This window comes from Drosophila ficusphila, unplaced genomic scaffold (assembly GCF_018152265.1).
Source record: "Drosophila ficusphila isolate 14025-0441.05 unplaced genomic scaffold, ASM1815226v1 contig_414, whole genome shotgun sequence".
In the NCBI taxonomy this organism is placed as follows: domain Eukaryota; kingdom Metazoa; phylum Arthropoda; class Insecta; order Diptera; family Drosophilidae; genus Drosophila; species Drosophila ficusphila.
In genome coordinates, this window is record NW_025064328.1 from 14658425 (window position 1) to 14680813 (window position 22389).

Genomic DNA, 22389 nt, shown 5'->3' on the forward strand with positions numbered 1-22389 from the left:
ATTTGCGGGGTGCCCACCTCGACAAGCCTGGTCACGCTGATCTGATAAACTTTTCAATTCCAGTCTATTTTGTTAGCTTTAAATCGTTATTTATTTTTATAATACAAGAAGATGATTGCGAGGACCCTGACGGCCATGAGTCGGCAGACCCGCAGCATCTTGTTGCCGAGGTGCACTATTTGCCGGCCATTTCACGCGAATTCGGGAAGTTTAAGCAAGGCCTACGACCACGATGGAAAAACCAAAGTCACAATTTTCAACACCGAAACGGATCTGGGTCTTATGGTCACTGGATATAGCCAGTACGGTTTCAGGCTCAACAACGACATGGTCCTCATCGGACCTATTTCCGTGTTTCCAAGGTTTGTGGCGGAGATATTATTAATTATGTAAACAACTGCATGTGGTTTATCTGGTGGTTTTCAAAGGTGCCGCTTTTCAACTTCGATTACTAAAGTTATTAAAATAATTTTAAAAAGTTAAAGAGTTTCACTAAAAAAATTGTAAAATGTATGTCAATGAAGCACAAAACACAAATAAAACACAATGTACTTCTCATTTTAGTTTCACATAAAACTTTTTACCGTCATTATCTCAACATCTACACAACAAAAAGGTTAATCATTCAGAATTACCAAAACTTTCTTACAAACATGTTTATATTTTTAGATCAGTTCTCTCCTGGAACGTTAATAGCTTCGAGGACATAAACGAGGAAAGTCTCAGTCTTTTTCCCACACTTGAACCAAAAATCGACGTACTAATTATAGGGATCGGCGACCAAGCTCCGCCTCCAGCGCTCTCCAAAAGAATTATAGAATTCATGAAGAAATACAAGATTAACGTTGAAGTTCTTCGCACGGAGCAAGTAAGTGCCTTTGTTGTGGAGATAAGTCCTATTTGTTCATTAGTCACTTTTTCCAGGCCTGCGCCACCTTTAACTTCTTGAATGCTGAGAACCGCATGGTAGCCTGCGCTCTGATACCTCCATTGCATCTCACATATAATGAGAACGACATTCTGCAGACAAAACTTCGGCAGAAAGAGCTCTACGAGACCGATTAGAATTACTTAGGTGCATCTCATGTTGGTGCCTGTTAGGAATTAAACTGATTTTAAAATTCAGATTTCTTTATTCGTATAACCAAAGTTCTATAGTTTATAAAAGCTAGGTAATCTCGCAGTCACACTGCACTCTCTTCGTTGTCGATTCAGTTGCGGTTTCAGTCGGCTGTGGCGCCCGGGTAGCGCTCAAGAAGCATGGCCACACCCTGTCCCCCTGCGGCGCAGGCGGCAACCACTCCCAGCTTGCCGTCCTCGCGGACCAGCCGGTTGGCCGTGTGCATGCAGAGGCGGACGCCAGTGGCGGCAAACGGGTGACCGATGGACAGGGAGCCGCCCCAGTTGTTCCACTTCGATAGGTCGGGGGTGCCGACCTTTTCGTTCAGACCCAAGTACGTCTTGCAGAACCATTCGGAATCGAGGGCCTTCAGGTTGGCCACGATCTGTCCGGCGAAGGCCTCGTGAATCTCCCAGGAGTCGACATCCTTTAGAGTGAGTCCGGCTTTCTTAAGCAGCTTGGGAATTCCGTAGGCGGGACCGAGCAGCAACTGGTTGACGGGATCCTGGGACACGTACAGGAAGTCACGCAGATAAGCCTTTGGTTTTAGGCCTAGTTGCTTAGCCTTCTCCTCGGTCATGATTAGGCAAGCAGAGGCGCCGTCTGTGAGGAATGAGGCGTTGGCAGCTGTTACAGTTCCGTAGGGCTTCACAAAGGCGGGCCTTAGCTTGGCCAGACTCTCGGGACTGGAAACGCGGATTCCATTGTCTTTGTCTACGATCTGGTCCACCCCGGACACCTTGAACGGCACCAGATCGGTGAAGTAACCCTTCTCTTGGGCTTCTTTAGCTAGCGTGTGCGAGCGCAGGGCGTACTCGTCCTGCTCTTTGCGTGAAACATTGAAGGCAGAGGCCAGGCGGTCTGCCGAGTGACCCATCGTCTCGCCTGACGAGAACTCCGCCACGGCGGGCAATTCGGGAGCCAGGAAGTCAGGCCTGAAGGTCGACAACAGAGACAGTCGCTGACCCAGGGTCTTGGCCTTGTTTGCTTTCAGCAGCAAGGAACGCATCTTGCGGGAGTGGCGAATGGGCACGTCTGACATGAACTCTACGCCGCCTGCCACAATGACATCGTACGTATTGGTGGCAATCAGACCCATGCCCGTGGTGATGGCCTGAAAAACTGGAGTTGCTAAATCATACTCTAGGAACAACTTTTGGTGGGATTACCGCATTAGAACTAATGCAGGCCATGGTGACTGTGTGGGCGGGTGTCTTGTTGCTAAATCCTGCTGCCAAAGCTGCCTCCCTGGCAATGTTCGAGGTCTTGACCTCCTGGATAACGCTGCCGTACACAATGTAGTCGATGAGTTCCTTGTCCAGGCGATTCTTTTGCAGCAACGACCTGTTGATTGGGGTAAAAAATGTCAGACTCTTTACTATTGGCCCACTAATTTTATTTAGGAACATACAAAAGCGAGTGCCTGGCCAGCTCGTGAGGCATTAGTTTGGAATAGGACGTTCCTGAAGTCAGAAAAGGTGTCCGGACTCCATCCACCAATACGATGTTCTGACTGTTTTTCTGCTTGGGTTGCGGAATTGCAACCGACAAGGTGCGGCATTGAACTGCAATTAAAGGTAGCATGCAACTTCAGTTTATTTATAAAAATGATGTGGGGTGAAATTATTATCTTTTCGACTCCGACGTCACTGCTGATTTCGATTTGGACTTTGGCCCTTTTGTACTCAGCCGCCGGCTGCTGCCACAAAGCGTTATGAATTATCAAAGGCAAAGTCCAACTGGTGCAGTCCTACTTAGGATCGGAACAAGATCATTGTAAAGTTTTAAGCTCACCTTTCCTGGAAACGTTCAACAGGTTGAAGGCATTGCCCTTGCGGCAGACATTTTGAAGGCTCATTTTACAAAAGTTTTCGGATTCGCCTGTCTCAGATTCGCGACGTTGTTTAACTTTTAGTTTGCAGTAAAGTGTAATTAAGTGCGCCCGTATACCTTTTCCATATTTATACCGTTTCTTTATTGCACACACTTTTTAGTATTTTATATTTTTAATTTTTAAATAAAATTACAGAATCTTAAAAGTTTTTTTTTAATCAATTCGGATGTATTCATTTTTATATAACTTAATTGTTTTTTAATGAAGACTTGCAACTCCATTATTTTCCACAATTTTTATAATTACGAAAACCGTTCAATTTAGAAAATTTTTTCTTTACTCAAATGTATTCAAAACATTCGGAAAGACATAAAAGGATAAATGTTTGCAGGGACCTTGATCCTCGCTGCGTGTCGATTAATGTCTAGTGCACAACGGTTAATGTCCTGTTTTCAACGTTTAACAGTCCGCCCATTCGTCACCTACAAATTGTGCACATACCCTTTTCCATAACAGAAAACCATTAGTCGTGTCCTTGAACTCGATTAACTGATTACGGCAACCGTCAACGGAATCTGTATGCAAATGGAAAATATATTGTTTTCAAAGTTTATTTGTTTTAATAATTTAGCTAATATATTTTATGTACTGAATACTTTAACTGCAATATAAAATATATTTTAGTTTTTGTATCATCCTAAACCCATTCATTTGCTTACAAAATAGTTTGATGCCAAGGGAAAATAGGTTCAAGGACAAGTGTGATTGTATTTTAAATGGGATAGCAAAGGGTAAGATGCAAATGTAGGCGGCGTGTGCATTTCAAATTACCGATCGTTAAGGACTCACAATGGAAGCAAATGTTGAAAGGATCACAACTTATTGGGGATCAAGGTGAAATCTTTTATAATACCAAAGCCTTGTAGCCGGTTTCTTCAGAACTCAATAATATAACAACATATGTATATTACGGATGATGTACAGAATTATATTATGTATATAATAGTTTTACATAAAAATTAAATAAAATGTTAATGTTTGCCAAAAGGTTCTGGGTGGGTTTTGCCCTTTTTTCCGCGAGTTATTACAAACTGCTTTGAAATCGATAAAACGATTTTTGTGTTTTTTAACTTATGGAATCAAAAATTTAGAAAAATCGTTTCTATAAAGATAAATGTAGTTTTGGTGAAAGCTTACTTTTTGGCGGGAAATGTGTCTGAACTGGTGGCTCTCACTCTCGTTTCCGCCAAGCGGTTCGCTCGCAGACCAAGCGAAAACCCATGTACATATATACATATACTCACGGAGAGTCAAACGTTCGATCTTCGGGCCAAGACTTCGCTCGATTTTGTTGCCTCGAGACGGAAGTTTCACTGAACGTTAATGGACTGGACCCGAACGAATTTGCACCCGACGAGACTACCTTATACTCCACCATATTTACCGATCGCGATTCCATTGCGTTTTTTCATTCGTTTTCCGAATTTTATAGCGAGCGGTTCTGCAGCTCCGTCTTTTCGAAAAAAAACTAAAACCAAGTGAAATAAGAAATAAAATAGAAAATAAAATATTTAACAAAGTAAAATAAAAAAAAAAATAACTCTACAAAAAGAACTGTGAAGTAGTTACAAGAGAGAGGCCCGACAAGAGATCGGATCTCTCACTCACACTTGCAGCCGCTCTCGCGCCAGAAAAAGTTTTACCAATCAAGTTTTTTATTTCGCAATAAAACAAAAAGAAAAAACAAAACTTCAACCTAGTTAAAGTTAATGTTGCTGTTGTAGTTGTGCCGTTGTATTGAACTTGTGTGAGTGTGTCCGCGCGCATTGGTATTGTGTTGTGTGGATTTCGGTGTTTTAGTGTTGGTGTATATTTCTTGCGTAGCGTCGCGGAAGAAGAAGAGTCAGCGGCAGGAAAAGCCAAGAGAAATTAGGCATTAAACACGTAAACAAGGGATATAGCCGACATATAAACAAACATGATCAACGAAACCGAAAGTTGTCAATTGGGAATCGTTTAATTGTTACACGGAAGAAGCAATCCAGAACCGAACGTGCGAAGCTTACTGACTATTTCGTCCTGGCTTTAACTAACTGCTGAAAAACCAACTTAATGAAAGAGGTAAGCTGGCTTTTCCGTTTCTGAGACTCCCACATCTCGGCATTGCAACATCCAATTAGCTAGAGACACGAAAACATGCAGATAAAAAGTAGGGGTTTAGGTCTTTTTGTTGATTTGTACGTGTTTGGCTCTTTGTGCACCTAAGCACACAAGCAGCCAAGGTCAGAAACTAACTTAATAGTGGTAGAGAAAACAGAAAACATTCCAAGCTCGGTTTTGGTATCCAAAACTTGCTCTAAAGCTTTGGATTCAATCTTCGCCGTCATGAACATCATTAGCAGCAGTACAATAACAACACCAACTGGAGACAAGAAAGGCTTAGTGACCTTCATCGCGTGCTTTTGTCTGCGTAATACCCTTCGACTGTGTGATGTATGCATGTCATGAAATTTGAAGACATACATACACACAAGCATTCGACCAACTTAACTGCTTTCCAATAAGAGTGAAGGTGAAAAAGCACACTATACATATAAGCACACAGACAGACAAAAACATACTCGCGGTTACAGGGCGATCGCGCAGATGTTACAAAATATGCTGTTAGCAGGGGCAGGGGCGTAGGTATTTTACCAAGAGGTGAAAATCAAAAGATTGTACCTCTAACGCTGCTTTTAGCTTGTATGCCAAAATGGTATGCTGATTTTAAGTTCTGAATTAGACAACCCCTTTGCTCCTCGGCACTGTTTTTAAATCTTGCAATTATGTAGCAGCTAAGTAAATGCTTTGATTTCCCTGAACAACAGATATTTTAAAACGTAAATCCAACATGAAATATACATACTTAGTTAGGCATTATTAAACATTAACAAACCTCCGTGATATCTTTCTCCGTATCGACCAACTTATGGAGTTATGTAATTCAAATTTGGGTCACTTTTACGAGTGTAGCATTTACAACAAGTACGACGGCGGCTCTTTGCGACTCTTTGCCATTTTCCCTAGCTTCTTTGCCAGAGAGCTTTTCGTGAAAGGGAAAAGAGCGGCAGAGTGATAGAGAGGGGTAGAGAGTGCTTAAGAGGGACCGAGAGGGAGGAAAACGAGTTTTGTGTTGCCCGCTCCCTTTTTAACTTTTTACCTTTTACGAGCTTATAATACTTTCAAAATCACTGTAGCTTTCTCTTTTGAGGCCTTCGGTCTGAAACGATCCATGCAGTTCCAGTTGTAGTTTTAGTTCCCGTTCTCTTCCACTGGAAATAGACACATGTGCTTTAAATTCGTAAACACTCACGCAATCTGCACACACTTATATGTATGTATACAATGTGAGAAAGAGTAATTGTAAAACTACATTTACATTACATCGAAACGATGACGACGACAAAAATCGGAAAGTGTAGAAACATACAAACTATTGCGTTCTCTGTCTGTATGTCTGGCCGTTTGTAGATTTGTTTTGTTTAGCCTTATACCCCGATCTTTAGACATACAGACAAACACAAGCATAGAGAGAAAAGCTTTTTGTGAAAGGTGATTTTATGTTTTTTCTCGCTTCTCTCAATCCTCCTCGTCTGCTCTGTCCCTTACATTCTCTTTTCCAGTTTGCCATTGTGTTTGTGTTTCTGTGAGTCTGGCAAAAAGAGGAGAAATGTTAAGAAATATATCCCTACATGGACTCAATTTAAGGAATTGTTACTGTGAACTTTCACCTTTTGATTGCCTTAAATGTTGTAATGATCTTAAGTCATGCTTTGCTCGCAACCGATTGCGAAACAACGAAAAAACTTGTAGAAAGTGAATGGCCCTGATTCATAGAAGCATGAATTAGCCAACCATCCATTGGTTCATGTCTATGCATTCTATCAATACCGTTTTAGAATTTATCTAACGTTAGAATGAGCACACAAGATCCCCCTTTCCATCTCCATCTCATTTCCCATTTCAGCGCAAAAAACCGATCCATGTTCAGCTTTCGCTTCCCATTCCCATGAAAAAAATACAACATTCCCCATTTCCATTCTCTTGCTCTCTGCCAAGCCAGTCATTCAAGTTTTATTGAAAGTGAACGTTTCGTTTCGTCTCCATGCAAAAAGGAGTAGTGGAGCCAAGAAGGGGGAGGAGGAGTATGGGGAGACGCAACTGAGCGTAACAAAAAGCAAGACTATCTTTCTGACGTTTTTTTTTGTTCGAGATCTGCTGCTGCTGAACTTTAGCTTCGCTTTTTGGTTTATTATTTTTTGTGGGGCCATGCAGACACTCACGCACACAGGCGCAGTGAAAAAAGAGCTTACAAGCCATGCTCTTGCACAATCCAATAATGGTGGCCCCCCAATAAACCCACACTTACAAAAGCCCCACTGCACTACACACACACTAAAGTGCGCAGACCTTACACCGATACTATCAGATACAGAGGAAAAAAAACTGTTCGAATTAAAAGAACAGACCCATTTTTATTAAATGTTATGGTTTTTAATAGCCTTTGTTTTGAGCCATCTTTGATTTTCAAAATACCTTTAAACTACTCAGAAAATTGCAAAAAACTATAATAAAATGTCAATTTTAAAATGGAAACCATAGGAAATTGTACTGAAATTTATATATGATCAGTTTTTCTTTCGGTGTTTACAAACACATACAGCACAAGCCAGTGAATTTCAGTGTAACAATTTCATCGCATAAAAGAAACAAACAACAATAATATTCAACACAGCGGGAAAGCTTTTTTGTAGGCAACACCAAAAACACTAACAACAATTTAGTGGAGCTCCATGAAGTAAAGCTTTCATCTTTTTCAACAAAGCACTCTCACACATATGACGATTGTGGGTTGCAGTATTACAAAAACACCAAGTACAGAAAAACCTAAAAACCTGATTAGTAAAGATTTACTATTGCTTTATGGGAAGTTTGTTAATGCCAGCACACACACGCACACTATAACATTCGCATGCTGAAATTCCACTAATGTGTCGTATTTAACCGCTATGGAAAGCACTTTCGAATCTTTCCACGATCCTTTTTCTAACACAAAGCGTTGTGGCGCTGTATGAGTGTATGACACAATCGCAAGAGAGGAAGAGAGAGAGAATGTAAATGGGAAGAAAAGAGAGGGCTACACTTTCGGTGAAAGGCGGATTGTGTAATAATATTAAAGCAAAAGTAACAGACTCAGATGCAAACTTCCCACTTCAAAACTTTCTAATTCACTGATATTAATTTTTACCACATGCTCCACATATGCATTCGTAAATAACCGCAGTTAAACAGTTAATCTTCTAAATCCCGAACTTATGATAAATTTTATAACGCCCATAACTTTACCAGTTATTATTATTTGTATAATATTTCATATCCGAACCTTTAAGAGGTCGAACTTTCTTAGATATTTTGGTAAGGGGACTTATTGAAAAACGATAATTTTTTTTTCGGATGGACAACCTTTTCAGTTAATACAATTCATAATGTTTCCTTTTCCTCTAAAGAACATCTTAATACAATTAATCGACGGTGAAAAACAAAAGTATTGTAACGATCTCCATAGTTTCTAAGAACTTAACCTTACTTAAAAATCATGTCTCAGTATGGCAATTACGGAATTGGGGCTCTTATTTTTGTGGTATTTTTGTGGGACTCCCGGCCATTTGAAACCCATGATTCAGGCCAAAAAAATAGCAGAAATCTAACGATCCCTACATGCTTGTTTGTCCACTTGCAGTTTCAAAGAATGTTGATGTTGCAATACAGCAAGCATGGCGAGTGCATACTCAAAGAAATCGGAGCAGCCTTCAGAGGAGAGCACCCGGCGGACCTGACCATCGTCTGCGAGAACAAAGTAAAGCTGCATGCCCACAAGTTGGTCCTGGCAGCAGCCAGCCCGCTGATAAGGTAATCCCTTCAAAGCCAAACCTTTGAGTCCGGTAATCACTTTGCATACCCACAGGAACCTCTTGGAGGAGACCCACCTAAGCGATTGTTCCACCACAGTGTACTTCCCCGACGTGAATGCCACCTACTTTAAGTTTCTGCTGGACTTCCTCTACTCTGGGCAGACGTGCATCACCTCGAGGGACGTAAATTACCTGCACGACCTGCTGCTGCTGCTGCAGATCAAATCAGACAGCTGGAAGACCACCGACTCCGCCTATCTGAGCAGCAAGTGCGGTAGCCATCGGGATCGGGTGGATCGGCGGAAGCAGCAGTACGCCAGCCCGCAGAACCTGGAGCCGGATCAAACGCTTAAGTACGAGGTGGACAGCGTGGACGAGTCGCGAAATGCAGCTGACTTCTCATCAGCATTCAACTCGGGTGACAACTGCGAGAGTGCGCCCGAGTGCGAGCGAAGTGCCGGGAGCCATGGCAAAGAGGAGGAAGACGACGACTGCACCCACAAGGACAACAAGAGCGATAAGGACACGGACGAAATTGTAAACCTCTCGAACGCCCCGCCCAGCGGAACTAGTGGCAGCAACAGTAACAGCAGCAGCAACCACCAGCAGACGCACCACCACCACCACCATAACAATAATAACAACAACAATAACAACAGCAGCTCAGCTATCAATCCCGTCAACCTTTCACTGGATCTTCGGACGAAGATCGAGAGCTCGGCGAGCAGAACCATGGGCTCCGGATCCGACCACAGCGGCATTGACCTCGCAGTGTCAGCGAGCGAGAGCACAAAGCGCAAGGGCCTTTTCTTCGACTCGCACAAGGACGTGATGAAGCCGCTGTCAGACGGGTCAGACATTAACAGCTCCCCGGAGAACTATGTGGTCACGCCGCATCGAAAGCGGCGACCCGGATTCCACAATACGCAGAGTGACAACCAGCCGTTCACCTCGTACCCACACAGTCTGCTGGAGGAACTTCGCATGGCCAAATCGACGACGTCGCCCATTTCGGGTTTCGGCTCGGAGAAGAACATGCTGGCGCACCTGGAGGACGGAGCACTTAACGGCGATACTATGACGCCGGACCGAAAGCACCTGCTAGATGCGCAGCGCAACCGAGCACAGAGCCCCGAGATGCCGATGCACCTAGGTCCCCAGTTTGTGTACCAGTGGCAGTCCAACCAAAACGCCGCCATGTCCGCTATGCCCAATCTGCAGTCGCGACTCTCTAGTCTGTCTCACATGGGCCTCAATCTGGACCATCCAGAGGGTCGCAGTGGCTCCGCCGCGGTATCTGGGACGAATCTGGCCGGCAGTAACACGCATGCCTCCTCGGTGCGCGAGTACCGGTGTGAGTACTGCGGCAAGCAGTTCGGCATGTCGTGGAACCTTAAGACACATCTGCGCGTCCACACCGGCGAGAAGCCGTTCGCCTGTCGCCTCTGCGTGGCCATGTTCAAGCAGAAGGCCCACCTGCTGAAGCACCTGTGCTCCGTTCACCGGAATGTTATCACCACCACTAACGGGGCGGACACGGAGAACCGCTACAGCTGCTGTTTCTGCTCCATGTGCTTCGAGTCGGTCCAGGAGCTTGTTCGCCACCTGTCCGGCCACCACAATAACCTGCTGCTGACCAAGAATCTACGCGAATAGTGTCTGGGCATCGGTTACCAAGAGTATCCCATCTGTCCGATCCGATTCGACGCGATCCGCCGGACGGACAACTGCAAAGAGACCTGAATTTTAAATATATACAAAACAATCGTACGGTAACAGTAGCAGATTTAATTGCCTATTGTGTATAAATATGTAAAGTTTACTTTTAAATTTTAAGTTTACCAACAAATCAAACACATTCACGCGACTTTGCTTGATAATGTTTCACCCAACGCCAATAGCCTGGAGCTCCACATCCGAATACGCATGATCCTCGATCTATGTTTGTGCGCGCACCCCGGAGGCCACTCAAGTTGATTTCTCATTTAAATTTTATTCGACATAAAATCCAACTCCTGCAAACGCACCCACTACCACTCCTACTAAGACCCCCACTCCTTTTAAGCGGCTGGTCCATGCACAGTGGAGCACTTATATTGTAAGCATATTTTTATACGCAAGGTATTTTAATTTCCAACCTGTCCTTTATAAGCTTCATTACCTAAACCTTAACCTAAATATTTTTTTAGATTTTTATACACTCTTTCATGTTAAGATTTTACATATTCCCTCCTAAAATCGCAAAGTGTGTAAAGTGTACAGTATAACTTCGCAAGCTCGTAATAAAATCAGAAAGGCATTTCCGTTTTGTTTATACTCTTTGAACCATTTTTAGAAATATATTTTATGTTAAAAAGACCCTGTATTTTGTATCAAATTCAATGAGGGGGGAAAGGATTTTTTAAGCGGTAAGTGCTTGTCAAACGTTAACTGAATTTTGACGACTCGAAAGTCCGTTAATATGTTGGTATTTTAAATGTATTTTTCCTGGAGTTGATATTTTTACTTAAGCCTGAGTTGGCAGCCCCTTAAATTTTTAACAAAAGCTTATACTAAAAGTGTACACTTTTAATAAATAAATTAATGAAGTATATACTTATTTTATATTATTATAACTATATTTATATTCTTTAGTGTTGCTTTACTTAATTATATTTCAAACTCTAGATTTTAGTGACAGAAACCGCCAATCTTAGCTGATTTTAAACATCCTCTTTGAAATGTAACGAAGTTTGGCGCTCTAGTGGCGCTGTCATCGAAACATGATTGCAACTGAGTCGACGGTTATAGATAATATTCGCACTGTTGGTCGCTGAAGTATAACAAAACAAGGAGCTAACTGGTCAGACCGTCGAATACGTATTTTCGACTGTGGACGATTTCGAGTCGCTGGAGTTAACGTTAACTGCTATTTTTAGTTAAAAATTGCATCCGATAAGTCGGGAACGGCGAGTTTAAGTCGCGACTATGTGGTGTATGGGGACAAGCATCCAAGAGCGTGGAATTTAGTGACGAAAACTCGGAAATCGGGTGAAAAACTCCAGATCGAAAATCAACATAGCCCACACCACTGCACCATATGCACAACACACATTCGAAAGATTAAGTTTACTAGCGGTAGTTCAGTGATTGTCAACTTGGAGTAAAAAAGGGATAGCCAATCAGGAGAAAGGATAACGCTAAAGGATGGCTTTGCCAAAGAAAATTAAATGTTTTAAATATTTGGTTTACAGTTATGTGGTGCTCCTAGCGGTAAGTTGCATGGGTATTCGCTCGAACGAGGGCATAATTACCGTCAAATTACATAAGGTAAAAGTTAAAGCAGCACGCATTTGTGTGTGTGTGGACCACAAAGCAGTTTCCATTTTCGATATGAAAATCGTTAAAATCCAAGTAATTCCGTCAAAGAATAGGAAAGTGCCCACCCTTCCCTTTTATTTTCCCAAAAATACTTTAATTTATTTACTTACGAAAGTGTGTCAAATCTCTGTGTCAAGTCCTGTACTTTTACTTGTGTAGAGAACGTTATTGATACATGCTCCTAAGTGCATTTCTACGCCAGTAAATTCCTATATCCTATATGTACATACATGATACAACGCTGTCAGGATAAAGCCTCGCGAATTGGTCCCGACTTGGCGTGACCTTGAGCTACTTAAAGCTGCGTCTAAGTATGTATGTGGAAGACCACTTACACACACATGCGTGGAAATCAGGCTCCTTGACATGTGACGTCAAAAGGGAGTAGACCCCATCTATACAGTTCGTAGTACATCCCGAATACACACAGTGCAGTTAAAGCCTCTCCAAGGACACCGAATGTGCGGGGCCTTGAGATGAAAAACTCGAGCCTTTGATAACAGCAGCACCCGAATTATCCTTTTTTCAGCTGACCGGAGCTGCGCAGATATTTCTGGGCACATCCCTGCTTTGGGGCCACTCGGTCTACTATGGAATTGTGCAAAACAAACTGTGGGCCCCGGCTGCGATCCTGCTCTGCCTGGGACCCGTCACCTTCATTCTCTGTTGGATGGGCTGCCAGGCCACCAACCAGCGGAAGCGCTGCCTACTGGGAATGGTAACAGCCAATCGGGCCCTGTCCATTGACCCTACTAACGAGTATCCACTGGACTTGCTTTCAGTTCGCCGCCCTTCTGGTTGCCTGCATCTGTGTTCAGTTCATTATCTGCGGCTGGTCGCTGGCTATGCGGGAGAATCTCCCCACCTCCGTGGAGATCTTCATCGACGACTCCTTCGTCGAGTTCCTGGACAAGTTTTCGCGCACCAAGGTGGACAATCTACACTTGTGGAATCGGATGCAGTCGCAGGTAAGCTTGTGGCGGTTACAAGTTCGTTAAGAAAACAAGATTTCATTATTTTGAAATATATTCAAGGTACTCTTAATAAATAAATAAATTTTTAACCAAAAAGAAAAACTAGAAACAGAAAAACTTAAAAGTTTAGATTTTGAAATTTGAGAGACGTGTATCATTTAGCAATTTCTTAAATAAAGATCAAAACCCACAAAATTTTAAATAAAAAAAATGTGAATATAAGATTTTAAGGGCTTGATATAATACTTTTTGAAAATCCAACTAGTTGCAATGCTGCGGTGTGGACGGACCCCTCGATTACCGCCGACTTTCGCTGCCCTGGTCCTGCTGCTCGCGTCCTGAGCACGCCTACGAGTCAGCATGTGATACCCACTATAAACGCGGCTGCCTGGCCGTCGTCTCTGAGCAAATCAGAAACCGCCTGCTGATCACCGCCTTCGGAGCTGCCATCATAGCCATTTTCCAGGTGAGTCTCCAAGCGCTTTTCTTTAAGTCCAAGATTTACGCATAAAGGATTATCCCTCACAGAGCCTGGGAATCTTCTGTGCTGTTCACCTGACCATTCTGTTCGGCAAGAACGACAACACCCATCCCATCAACATGAACCGGAAAAAGAAGCAGCAGCAGTTCTTACCGTTGACCATACAGGACAAGCGGCATGGGCACGACATGCCCTCGCCCATCAATCTATCTCCTTCGGCACCAGGGCAGCGGGTTTTAAAAACTGCTCTGCCCTCGGCCATGCACAAATGACAGACGATTAGCTTTTAAGATTGCAAATTTATGGAAACTCCAAAGAAAAAGTATAAAAAAAATGTTGTAAACTGAGATGGAATGAATATAACTGTGACCCTCAATGTTACGTTATGGTAATTTTAAACAATTTACTGTTCAAGAAAAGAAACAACATTTGAATTTGGATTAACTCTCCAGTAGTTTAATTAAAGCTTAAAAACAATTGGATCTAACTTGTTTGTGGCCAGGTCTTGGGGGCATCAAGTTAGGCGTTGTGGGTGATGTTTGGCGGCACGTAGAAGGTGTCCGCTGCCTTAGGTTTCTTTTTCTTGCCAAACCACCGCTTGGGATAGTACACCTTTTTCTTATAGATCTGGATATCGATGTCGTCCTGATTCTCGAAGAACCACAGGTTCTGGCGCTTGGCTTCCAATTCGTCGAGCGTCTTCTGAATGCTGGCTTTACGGTTAGACAGATTCTTGGCTTCCAGTTGGTGTTGAATTGCGTACTCGAACTTCTTCGCCCACTCCTCATAGGACCCAACGTAGTCGGCCAACAGCTGCGGCTCAAACTTCTGTGCACTGCCTTTAACAATGTTCTGCATCAGGTCATCGATGGCATTGGATTTGTTACTCTTGTTGAGGGTTTCTTCTAAAGATTTTAGCAACTCTTCTGAATCCTCCAGCTTCAAGATTTCCGCTACACTTCGAGCGATGGTCAAGGTTTCCTTGTGAAGAGCAGCTTGGTTTTTGGCAAGAAAATTCAAAGCTTCAGGTACCTGTCCGCTGAGGATATAGCCAAGTAAGGTAATGTTTTGCTTTAGCTCTTTTAGGGTCCCATCGCCAGAAGCCAATCGAATCATGGCGCGACCCAATTTCTTTTCTTCGGTGTTTTCTCTGTCATCTTCGGGATAGTTGCGAATAAACTTGACTCGAACCTTTTCCTAGAAGTTAAACGTAATATAAGTTAAGTAAACTTACTTAGTATTGGACATAAGTTTAATATGTAGCTAAAGCTCTATGTTAATTAATTTCTAGACCTAGTTTGTCTTACCACTTCAGCGTTTTTGGCAGGAGGTTGAATTTGAGAAGACTCAAATGGCTTAAAGTCTTTAGCAAAGGTCCAGAACGACTGGAGGACCAGGGCCTCAATCAGTTCGTTGTTGCATAAGTTTCTATCTACGAGAATCGTGGCCACCTGAGCCGCTTCCACCGCATGGCTATTGTGAAGAAAATAGTCAAGCAGGAAACATCCCGAGAATTGGTCCACGAACAGGCCGTATTGCGTGGGATTACGTAGGATCGATACCGCCTCCTGGGGATTTGTGGAGTCTAGTAGTTGTTTGACCAGAACACTTGGCAGCAGTGGCACCAATGTTGCCTCTTTTTGTTTCCTGCAACGAGTTTTCAGATTATTGTCATCATATCTTTAGATAACGTCTTTACCCACCTGAGCTTAAGCAGCCGGTCCACTAGATCCATGGGTCTATTATCCGGATTGACAAACAGATCCAAGTCAATGCTTGTTACGGCATGACTGCTGGATGTGGCAAACTTAGCAGGTCCCTCGTTTGCCAACTTTTTAAATTCCTCCGAGAAGTACGATACCCATCTTCTGTTTGATAAGGAGCAGAGAATCCTCGATCTCAACATGTTAAAGATATCAATTTTAATTCATTAAATAAAAGATAAAAAGGTTTAACCAGGCCGACTTTTAGTGCTGGAAGTAAGGCCATTCGATAGTATCGATGTGTCTTGGTTGTGGCATTTTACAACCCTAGGCAGAGTGTGTGTTGAAGTCCCAGCTGGGGAGTGTAACTCCGCTATGTCCTGTTCAAAACTAAACTAAATTTATATTATATGCAATTAAAAAATTTTTTTTAAAATTAATATTTAAGAAGATGTATGGAAATGTTATTTAAATATCGCGTTCTTAAAGAAGTGTATCACTACTCAATCCGATGTTTGAAATTTAAAAATGTAGGTGTATTAGCAACGACTTTACTTCTCTTTTTGTAGGAGTAAGCGGGAAAAAAACCAACTTATTTATATATGTATATATATATATATATGTATATATTTTTTAAATTGTGCAAAGGGATTTTCTTTATTTAAAAAGAAAATTTCTTTTATAAGTTGAGAAGTTCGATTTCCAATTTAATAATTTGCCTTAAAGAGCCCTCTATTTAATTTTTTTCCTCAATCAGGGGTCTATTAGTAATCAAATGTAGGGTAGGATATTTCTCAATGCGATATGTATGAATAAGTACATATTAAATTGATAGCATAAACTACTTTCATAAAAATTCCAAATTTCAGGGAGCTTCGATTTTACTGGTTTTTAACTGGTCTTTTAAAACAATAACGTTTTTATTTGCCATCTTATCTTTAACCATATCCTTAAATAATTATTCAGTCAAAAAATAGCTGTCATCGACTTTTTATTCAATTTACTCCGATTTAATCAATTTTCCATGCAGTAATTGGATAACAATTTACAACAAAGGGGCGTGAGATTCGGTACTTATAGATAGTGACCTTTCAACCCCCATTAAACCTCTTGTTTTGTTTTCCACAGGTTCAGACCAGCTAAGCCCTCAACAGGGTGCTAATCCAGCTGTCCGATATAATATGGTTTTTGGTTCCCAGAAAAGAGCAGCGGTGATACACAGATCTTATTTATTTAACGCAAATTCGCTCCAAAACATTCAGTAAAAATAATATCAAAATAATTGGTTCATCAAAATGTATACTAATATTTACATAGATATTAGTGGTTTCTATATTTGATCATATAAGCATTTCATTTGACGGGTACTCTGCGATCCCTTAAGAGATGGACCAGAATACTTTGAGCCGGCTGCAGAACTCTTTCGGCTATCCATTTTAATGGACTTGTCTTTCATTATGTAAATTGCATGTCTCTCCTGCTTTCGAAATTTAGCTCGTCTGTTTTGAAACCAAACCTGAAATGCACAAAATCAACTTGTAAAGGCTATTCAAATATATCAATGAAACATATTATGTAAAATCAGACAAGCCTGAAGAATCAATTTTTCTCACATTCTATTTTAATTTCGTCTAATTGTGGGTCTGATATTTGAAAGACGAACATTTATGAAAATTTAGCGCTTATTTATTGTTATATGTTTCGATTGTTATCTGTATTAAGCATCTAAAAATAAAATTTTTATCTTTCAACTTGGTTAATAAATACAATAATAAAGACGCAGACATATATTGTTTTAATGTCTATTAAAACCCAGTATTCATTTTTTCTGGGTTGCAACACTTAAAAGACTTTAAAAGAATACCCTGTCTACTTGGGTCAATCATCATCGCAAGTTTTTGTTAAGTTTTATATTTTTTAATAGTCTCAAATATAACTTTCTTCATACCTGAACTCGGGCTTCTGTTAAATGAAGTTTTGATGCGATCTCTTCTCTAGTATAAATGTCTGGGTAATGGGTTTCTAAAAAGATTTTTTCCAGCTCGTTTAGTTGGTTGGATGTAAATGTTGTTCGAATCCGTCTCTGTTTTGATTTATCAGTCAAGCTTAATCCGTCATCTCCATAAGACTTTAAATGGAAATCTATTAAACGAGGAAAAATTGGTTTAAAGTTTAGAACTTTAAGCGAAATATGAAAATTGCCACAAAAGCTATTTTATGCAATAGAAAAAATACAAGGTTTGTTCCATTTTATATTTTACCTGAGTTATAAGACGCAATGTTATGAGTTCCAGGGTAAAATTCCGAAACAGTTGTGATTTTGGAAAATAGTAAGCTCGATTCCTGGTTGAGTGAACCTCTTATTGCAGTCTCGTTTGCACATAGCTTATAGCTGGAGTCAATCATTAGATTATAGTGATTCATGTGGTTAGCCACGGAAAGTCCTCCATTGGTGCTATTATTATAGAAGTCCGAGTTCGCGTTGTACAAACAATCCTTGTCAAAGTTCGCCTTGTTGATAAATGAAAATTCCATCGCACCAGATGCTTATACATATACAGCACTTAATAAAATTTACTGCCCGTTAATGAGTCATTCGCTAATAAAACACATAGTTGTGGATAGTCTCGCAGAAAACACAATTTTTAACTGCCCTTGAATAAATAAGCTTCGATTACGATTGTATCAACTACAGAATGTTGGACGAAAAAGGATGCTGCACTTGTCTCGGGAGAAAGGGACGGAAAATTTCATTCGTTTCCGCGTTTGGAGGCGGTGCTAACGAGCTCCACTCGACATAAGGGTGGAAATCCGACTTTCCGGCGCGTGTCATGCACTGTGGGAAAGCCAAGTATCGCAAGCCCTGTTTACTAAAGAAATCTTAACAAAAAATAGTTTTAGCTGCTTAAATTTATTTGGTAGCACATCGGATTTTCGGAAGCTCAAATTATGTCGCTGGAGATTTTTAAAATGATCTATTGTTTCCCAAAATTAAACAATTCATAAACCAAGTCACTAGTAAGTTTTTCTTTGAGTGAACAAATTTTCACAGGCCTCAAAAAGCAACACTCAGAAGATTAAATTGGCTCGTTCCTCAACGATGAATTACATATGTACTTTCCTTAGGAAAGTTGAGAAAATAACAACGTTAAAGAATTAAAAAACAATAATATAAAACACTATTAAGTTCAACATAAAAATAAAGTTTATGTATCATGGAAATTTTTAAATTTAAAAAAAATTCGAAACATCAGTCTTTTCAGTCAGAAAGGGTATCTGGGGGTGTACTATTCCGATTACCGCGCCGAAGCAATTTTATTAAACAAATGGTGTTGTACCTAACACAATGAATAACGGGACACCTTACTATCTTTTCATGTTCATAATATTAGGCTGATTGAAACGTTGTTTATAAGAGCTTGGAGGGTGTAACCCTATTTTAAACACAGTTGTTTACATTGCGGATTATTTCGATTAGTTAATTTTCGTAACCCGAGTTCTTCTTAATTTGTATTTACTTTTTGGAGAAGTTTGTTTTCGGACACCCTAATTCTTGATGAGATTCAAAAAGGCTGCAAATGTTGGGGGGTGTATAATCGTGTTATTTATATATCAACGAAGTATAAAATATGTAATCTAAGTTATGAAATAAAATGTAATGAATGTTCAATAAATATTCAGTGTATGTGAACTTTTAGACCCAAATGTAATTTTTTCAGAAATCTGACGTTGGTTGTTGTATCTCGAATCAAAATTATCCGTTTAGGTGATTTAAAGTAATAAGAAGACATTTTAGTGATCGGGTGAAAAATTTCGAATCTTTTTATATTTGTATACCTTCTTGGTTATTATTTTAACTGCTATGGTAAGAACAGTAAAGTGTACTGTAGAAGCAAAAAATGAAACCAATACCAAAGGCGATAGATGGCAATGGTATCTTTTACGACTTTATAAAAGTCTTTAGAGAGCCTTACATATAGTCTTTACATACTTACAGCCTTTATTCTTTTCTTATTCAGCGGGTTGGAACGAGGCTCTTAGTTTAACAAAAATAGTACTACACTAATGTAATACATTTTACACTTGAAAATTAGTTAACAAACTTTAAAGAAGTGAGAAGGAATTGTATCCTTTACATAAATAATTATCTTAAAATTTTAAAAGTATAGAAAAATCTTGAAGTAACATACTGTAGCAAAAACGAAAGACTTATCAAAACTGATGCTAAGATTTCTTAGGGTTTTAAGAAAGACTCCGACATAAGTTAGGTTTTTTTCACGTTTGAGTCAAAAGTTTATGTACCTTGTAGGTAAGCAAAAAAGGGTTTTATAACGTGCTGCTACAATAGTATTCTCTTTTTTCCTTTCTTAATCAGCGAGTTGGAACGAGCAACCAAGTCTTTACAAAAGAAATCTACTTTCTTGATAAATGTGCATCGTTCAGTTCAGCCAAACTATATCTAGCCAAGTCTAGACTCAAATCAAGAGATCTCAATATATTGCGGTAGTTAAAAGTTTCGAAAACGAAACCATTTCAGGAGATTTAATAATCGTTGTTGCTATGGGGACAAAGTTTTTTGAATATTAACGGTGGCCAAGTCCCCGACTACCACGGGTCCTTAAGGCCTTGGTTCGACGCCCTGCCAGTAAAGGAATCCCATGATCGGTCGGGAAAACTGAACTGGCTATCGTTAGTTGTAGGAGTGGGCCGAGAGAAGCCGTCGACTGGTTTTCAAATATGCAACGGCAGCTAGGAGCAGCGGAGAGTATCGAAGCGGAAAGGTTTTCCAACCCCCACACATGCAGGGCTATTTACTATGGCAGCTGCACAGTGATCTCCCCCGAAGCGGACCCACTAGCACATGTCCACACGATAATGGTTCTCCCGAGAGCCAAGCACAAGTGGCACGGGCTAAAGACCACGGCGTTTGGATCGTGTGCCAGAGAGGAAGTGCCGGCATTATCTCTGCCAAATACGAATATGTTTGGTTACGCTGGGTGGGTTTTGGCCAAGAGCTCTCGAATTGTGCTCAGTTGCTGTAGTTATACCATGCCGAGCGGACGGCTGAGTTGGGATCACCTGTGAAAGTCCGATTTACCGCGGTGGTTATATGAGGAAGTGTAAATAGACCGTTATGGAGCCTCTTCTTATTGTCCTTCTTGCAATCGGACTATTCCACAGAGGTATATTCGAAATATGCGGCGGTGTAATGAATCTTTAGCATTGGAGAACTATTTTTAAATTAAGAAATGAAATCATTTCATCGGGCAAAAAGAGAATATAAACTTATACGAATACAGCAAATGTACATCGTACAAACCTTGAGAAAAATAATGACAAATCGGATATCTATAAATAAGAATGTATAGCTAAAACAGTTTTGAGTTAACATGTGCATTTAAACAAAATACAAAACAACTGGTGGCTGCGAAACTCGGATATCCTTTTTGAACTACCTAGGATTAACAATTCTCAATAAGTTCTTGGCTGCCTGAGAGGAAGTGGAAGTAGTTAACTAAAAAAAAAGTGTAACTAACTCGTTTCAACAATCAACAAAAAAACATAAAGTTCACAAACAAAATATAGTTAATAGTTACAAATCAAGAGTTAAAAACTGGACTTCTCCAGTAAAATGTACTTTATTAAGAGACGTTCCACGCATTTTGGCACACATGAAAAGCTACCAAATGAAAAATGTTAAATTTTTCTAGCTTTTTGTTTGTTATTGGTTCCTATTTTTAAACAAAACAGGCATCTGTTCTCTTGCTTTCGTGCTGTTTCGCAAAATTATATAGATTTCCCACCTATGTGTTTGTATACGTGCGGTAATGAATGTTATATGGATTTGCCTACAAAATGCTCCAGACAATGATATACTCGTACATTCTGTAATAACTTTCTAATAGGAGTTTCGATTTTGTTCAGATGCACTGTGCTATCCCACAAAAGATGAGTCCGACGTTAAGATTGTAGTCCTTCAAAACGAAGAAATGGAGCCAACGATTTTGGAGTGTGACTATGAGGTCGAAAGGGATCCATCCTTTATCACTGTAAAGTGGTATAGAGATGAAAAGAACATATATCAATGGATCTTTGGAAAACCTCCAAATGCTATTGTGAGTTTGTAAAATTATTGAATATTTTTGTTTAAAATAATAGCTAATGTCCCATTACAGCCTGAGTTTAGGGATGAAATAGACATCTCCTACGAGGGCTCTACGGATCCAAGCAAGCAATACAGCTCGTTGGCTCTCATAAACCCCACGATCAACACCACCGGGGACTATAAGTGTTTGGTTCAGACCGAACTGAAGACGTTCACTAGTCACCAGAGGGTGCAGGTCATAGATGTGAGGAACTACACCCTTGAGCTGCTCCACAAACCAATCCACAACGAAACCCAGCTGGAGTGCATCGTAACCAACGTGTATCCCAGACCCATAATAACGATCCTGTAAGGAGTCCTTTTCTATTAAGCGCATCAATCAGTACTAACCTGTATGTTTTACCTACAGGTCAAATGACCAGGACGTCGTGAAGCGTGAGCCCAATGTTAAGGAGAACGAGGACGGGTACTTCAATGGCACTGCGGTGGTGGCGGTCTACGACATTGACGATGACCCGGATGCCTACCAGTGCATCGTTTCATTTGACGGCTACGCAAATAACCTGACAACAGTAGCCACATCCGCATCGGCGGGAATTAGCCACGCTGGCCTGAATCTGTGGCTGTTTTGTTTTTTGTACTACTTGCTCTCTAAGCTGGGCATCTTAATATAAATAAAAATGTTGTTATTTATTGTTACTAAAATTATGTTTATTGAATTCTGTTTGCCATAAAAATTCTTCTCTACGTTCTTTCGACTTACATATCCATTTTGTAAATAAATACGAATACTTCACAAAACCAACTTTGTTAATTACCACTCAAGAAGTAAAGGTTCATGCATTGGCCTGAACTTGATC

The 22389-nt window shown here is 40.7% G+C and overlaps 7 protein-coding genes across 7 annotated transcripts; 4 read left to right on the top strand and 3 right to left on the bottom strand.

Annotated features, from left to right (window-relative positions):
- Window positions 1-10: 10 nt before the first annotated feature.
- On the top strand, window positions 11-1125 carry LOC108090909 (NADH dehydrogenase [ubiquinone] 1 alpha subcomplex assembly factor 3). The gene is made up of 3 exons (XM_017189831.2): window positions 11-362; window positions 670-868; window positions 925-1125. The coding sequence occupies exons 1-3, from the start codon at window positions 112-114 to the stop codon at window positions 1063-1065; spliced, it is 591 nt and encodes a 196-aa protein (XP_017045320.1). The 5' UTR covers window positions 11-111; the 3' UTR covers window positions 1066-1125.
- On the bottom strand, window positions 1114-3054 carry LOC108090907 (trifunctional enzyme subunit beta, mitochondrial). Its single transcript, XM_017189828.2, has 4 exons — window positions 2915-3054; window positions 2532-2685; window positions 2290-2464; window positions 1114-2234 (listed from the first exon to the last, which is right to left on the bottom strand). The coding sequence occupies exons 1-4, from the start codon at window positions 2976-2978 to the stop codon at window positions 1224-1226; spliced, it is 1404 nt and encodes a 467-aa protein (XP_017045317.1). The 5' UTR covers window positions 2979-3054; the 3' UTR covers window positions 1114-1223.
- A 1364-nt stretch (window positions 3055-4418) lies between these two features.
- LOC108090910 (transcription factor Ken) lies at window positions 4419-11263 on the top strand. The gene is made up of 3 exons (XM_017189832.2): window positions 4419-5075; window positions 8734-8903; window positions 8959-11263. Exons 1-3 carry the CDS (start codon window positions 5067-5069, stop codon window positions 10559-10561), a joined length of 1782 nt encoding a protein of 593 aa, XP_017045321.1. The 5' UTR covers window positions 4419-5066; the 3' UTR covers window positions 10562-11263.
- Window positions 11264-11714: 451 nt separating this feature from the next.
- On the top strand, window positions 11715-14202 carry LOC108090935 (23 kDa integral membrane protein). Its single transcript, XM_017189870.2, has 5 exons — window positions 11715-12157; window positions 12795-12983; window positions 13048-13233; window positions 13505-13705; window positions 13768-14202. The coding sequence occupies exons 1-5, from the start codon at window positions 12092-12094 to the stop codon at window positions 13990-13992; spliced, it is 867 nt and encodes a 288-aa protein (XP_017045359.1). The 5' UTR covers window positions 11715-12091; the 3' UTR covers window positions 13993-14202.
- Window positions 14155-15716, bottom strand: LOC108090933. Its single transcript, XM_017189869.1, has 3 exons — window positions 15424-15716; window positions 15028-15367; window positions 14155-14917 (listed from the first exon to the last, which is right to left on the bottom strand). The coding sequence occupies exons 1-3, from the start codon at window positions 15624-15626 to the stop codon at window positions 14240-14242; spliced, it is 1221 nt and encodes a 406-aa protein (XP_017045358.1). The 5' UTR covers window positions 15627-15716; the 3' UTR covers window positions 14155-14239.
- A 961-nt stretch (window positions 15717-16677) lies between these two features.
- On the bottom strand, window positions 16678-18096 carry LOC108090687 (homeobox protein ceh-17). The gene is made up of 3 exons (XM_017189473.1): window positions 17685-18096; window positions 17372-17565; window positions 16678-16939 (listed from the first exon to the last, which is right to left on the bottom strand). The coding sequence occupies exons 1-3, from the start codon at window positions 17956-17958 to the stop codon at window positions 16754-16756; spliced, it is 654 nt and encodes a 217-aa protein (XP_017044962.1). The 5' UTR covers window positions 17959-18096; the 3' UTR covers window positions 16678-16753.
- Window positions 18097-20450: 2354 nt separating this feature from the next.
- Window positions 20451-22330, top strand: LOC108090958. Its single transcript, XM_017189902.1, has 4 exons — window positions 20451-20606; window positions 21349-21539; window positions 21600-21877; window positions 21939-22330. Exons 1-4 carry the CDS (start codon window positions 20558-20560, stop codon window positions 22201-22203), a joined length of 783 nt encoding a protein of 260 aa, XP_017045391.1. The 5' UTR covers window positions 20451-20557; the 3' UTR covers window positions 22204-22330.
- Window positions 22331-22389: the final 59 nt, after the last annotated feature.

Excerpts from the sequence above, each read along its gene's own strand:
- LOC108090909 (XM_017189831.2), top strand. The coding sequence starts at position 112 with ATGATTGCGAGGACCCTGACGGCCATGAGTCGGCAGACCCGCAGCATC. Across the intron at positions 363-669 it reads CCTATTTCCGTGTTTCCAAG|ATCAGTTCTCTCCTGGAACG; the intron begins GTTTGTGGCGGA and ends TTATATTTTTAG. Across the intron at positions 869-924 it reads AAGTTCTTCGCACGGAGCAA|GCCTGCGCCACCTTTAACTT; the intron begins GTAAGTGCCTTT and ends CACTTTTTCCAG.
- LOC108090907 (XM_017189828.2), bottom strand. The coding sequence starts at position 2,978 with ATGAGCCTTCAAAATGTCTGCCGCAAGGGCAATGCCTTCAACCTGTTG. Across the intron at positions 2,686-2,914 it reads GTTGAACGTTTCCAGGAAAG|TTCAATGCCGCACCTTGTCG; the intron begins GTGAGCTTAAAA and ends CTTTAATTGCAG. Across the intron at positions 2,465-2,531 it reads CTGGCCAGGCACTCGCTTTT|GTCGTTGCTGCAAAAGAATC; the intron begins GTATGTTCCTAA and ends CCCAATCAACAG.
- LOC108090910 (XM_017189832.2), top strand. Across the intron at positions 8,904-8,958 it reads GCAGCCAGCCCGCTGATAAG|GAACCTCTTGGAGGAGACCC; the intron begins GTAATCCCTTCA and ends GCATACCCACAG.
- LOC108090935 (XM_017189870.2), top strand. The coding sequence starts at position 12,092 with ATGGCTTTGCCAAAGAAAATTAAATGTTTTAAATATTTGGTTTACAGT. Across the intron at positions 12,984-13,047 it reads AGCGCTGCCTACTGGGAATG|TTCGCCGCCCTTCTGGTTGC; the intron begins GTAACAGCCAAT and ends ACTTGCTTTCAG. Across the intron at positions 13,234-13,504 it reads GGAATCGGATGCAGTCGCAG|TTGCAATGCTGCGGTGTGGA; the intron begins GTAAGCTTGTGG and ends AAATCCAACTAG.
- LOC108090933 (XM_017189869.1), bottom strand. The coding sequence starts at position 15,626 with ATGTTGAGATCGAGGATTCTCTGCTCCTTATCAAACAGAAGATGGGTA. Across the intron at positions 15,368-15,423 it reads GACCGGCTGCTTAAGCTCAG|GAAACAAAAAGAGGCAACAT; the intron begins GTGGGTAAAGAC and ends AACTCGTTGCAG. Across the intron at positions 14,918-15,027 it reads CTGCCAAAAACGCTGAAGTG|GAAAAGGTTCGAGTCAAGTT; the intron begins GTAAGACAAACT and ends TTTAACTTCTAG.
- LOC108090687 (XM_017189473.1), bottom strand. The coding sequence starts at position 17,958 with ATGGAATTTTCATTTATCAACAAGGCGAACTTTGACAAGGATTGTTTG. Across the intron at positions 17,566-17,684 it reads CATTGCGTCTTATAACTCAG|ATTTCCATTTAAAGTCTTAT; the intron begins GTAAAATATAAA and ends CTCGTTTAATAG. Across the intron at positions 16,940-17,371 it reads TAACAGAAGCCCGAGTTCAG|GTTTGGTTTCAAAACAGACG; the intron begins GTATGAAGAAAG and ends TGTGCATTTCAG.
- LOC108090958 (XM_017189902.1), top strand. The coding sequence starts at position 20,558 with ATGGAGCCTCTTCTTATTGTCCTTCTTGCAATCGGACTATTCCACAGA. Across the intron at positions 21,540-21,599 it reads GAAAACCTCCAAATGCTATT|CCTGAGTTTAGGGATGAAAT; the intron begins GTGAGTTTGTAA and ends GTCCCATTACAG. Across the intron at positions 21,878-21,938 it reads AGACCCATAATAACGATCCT|GTCAAATGACCAGGACGTCG; the intron begins GTAAGGAGTCCT and ends TTTTACCTACAG.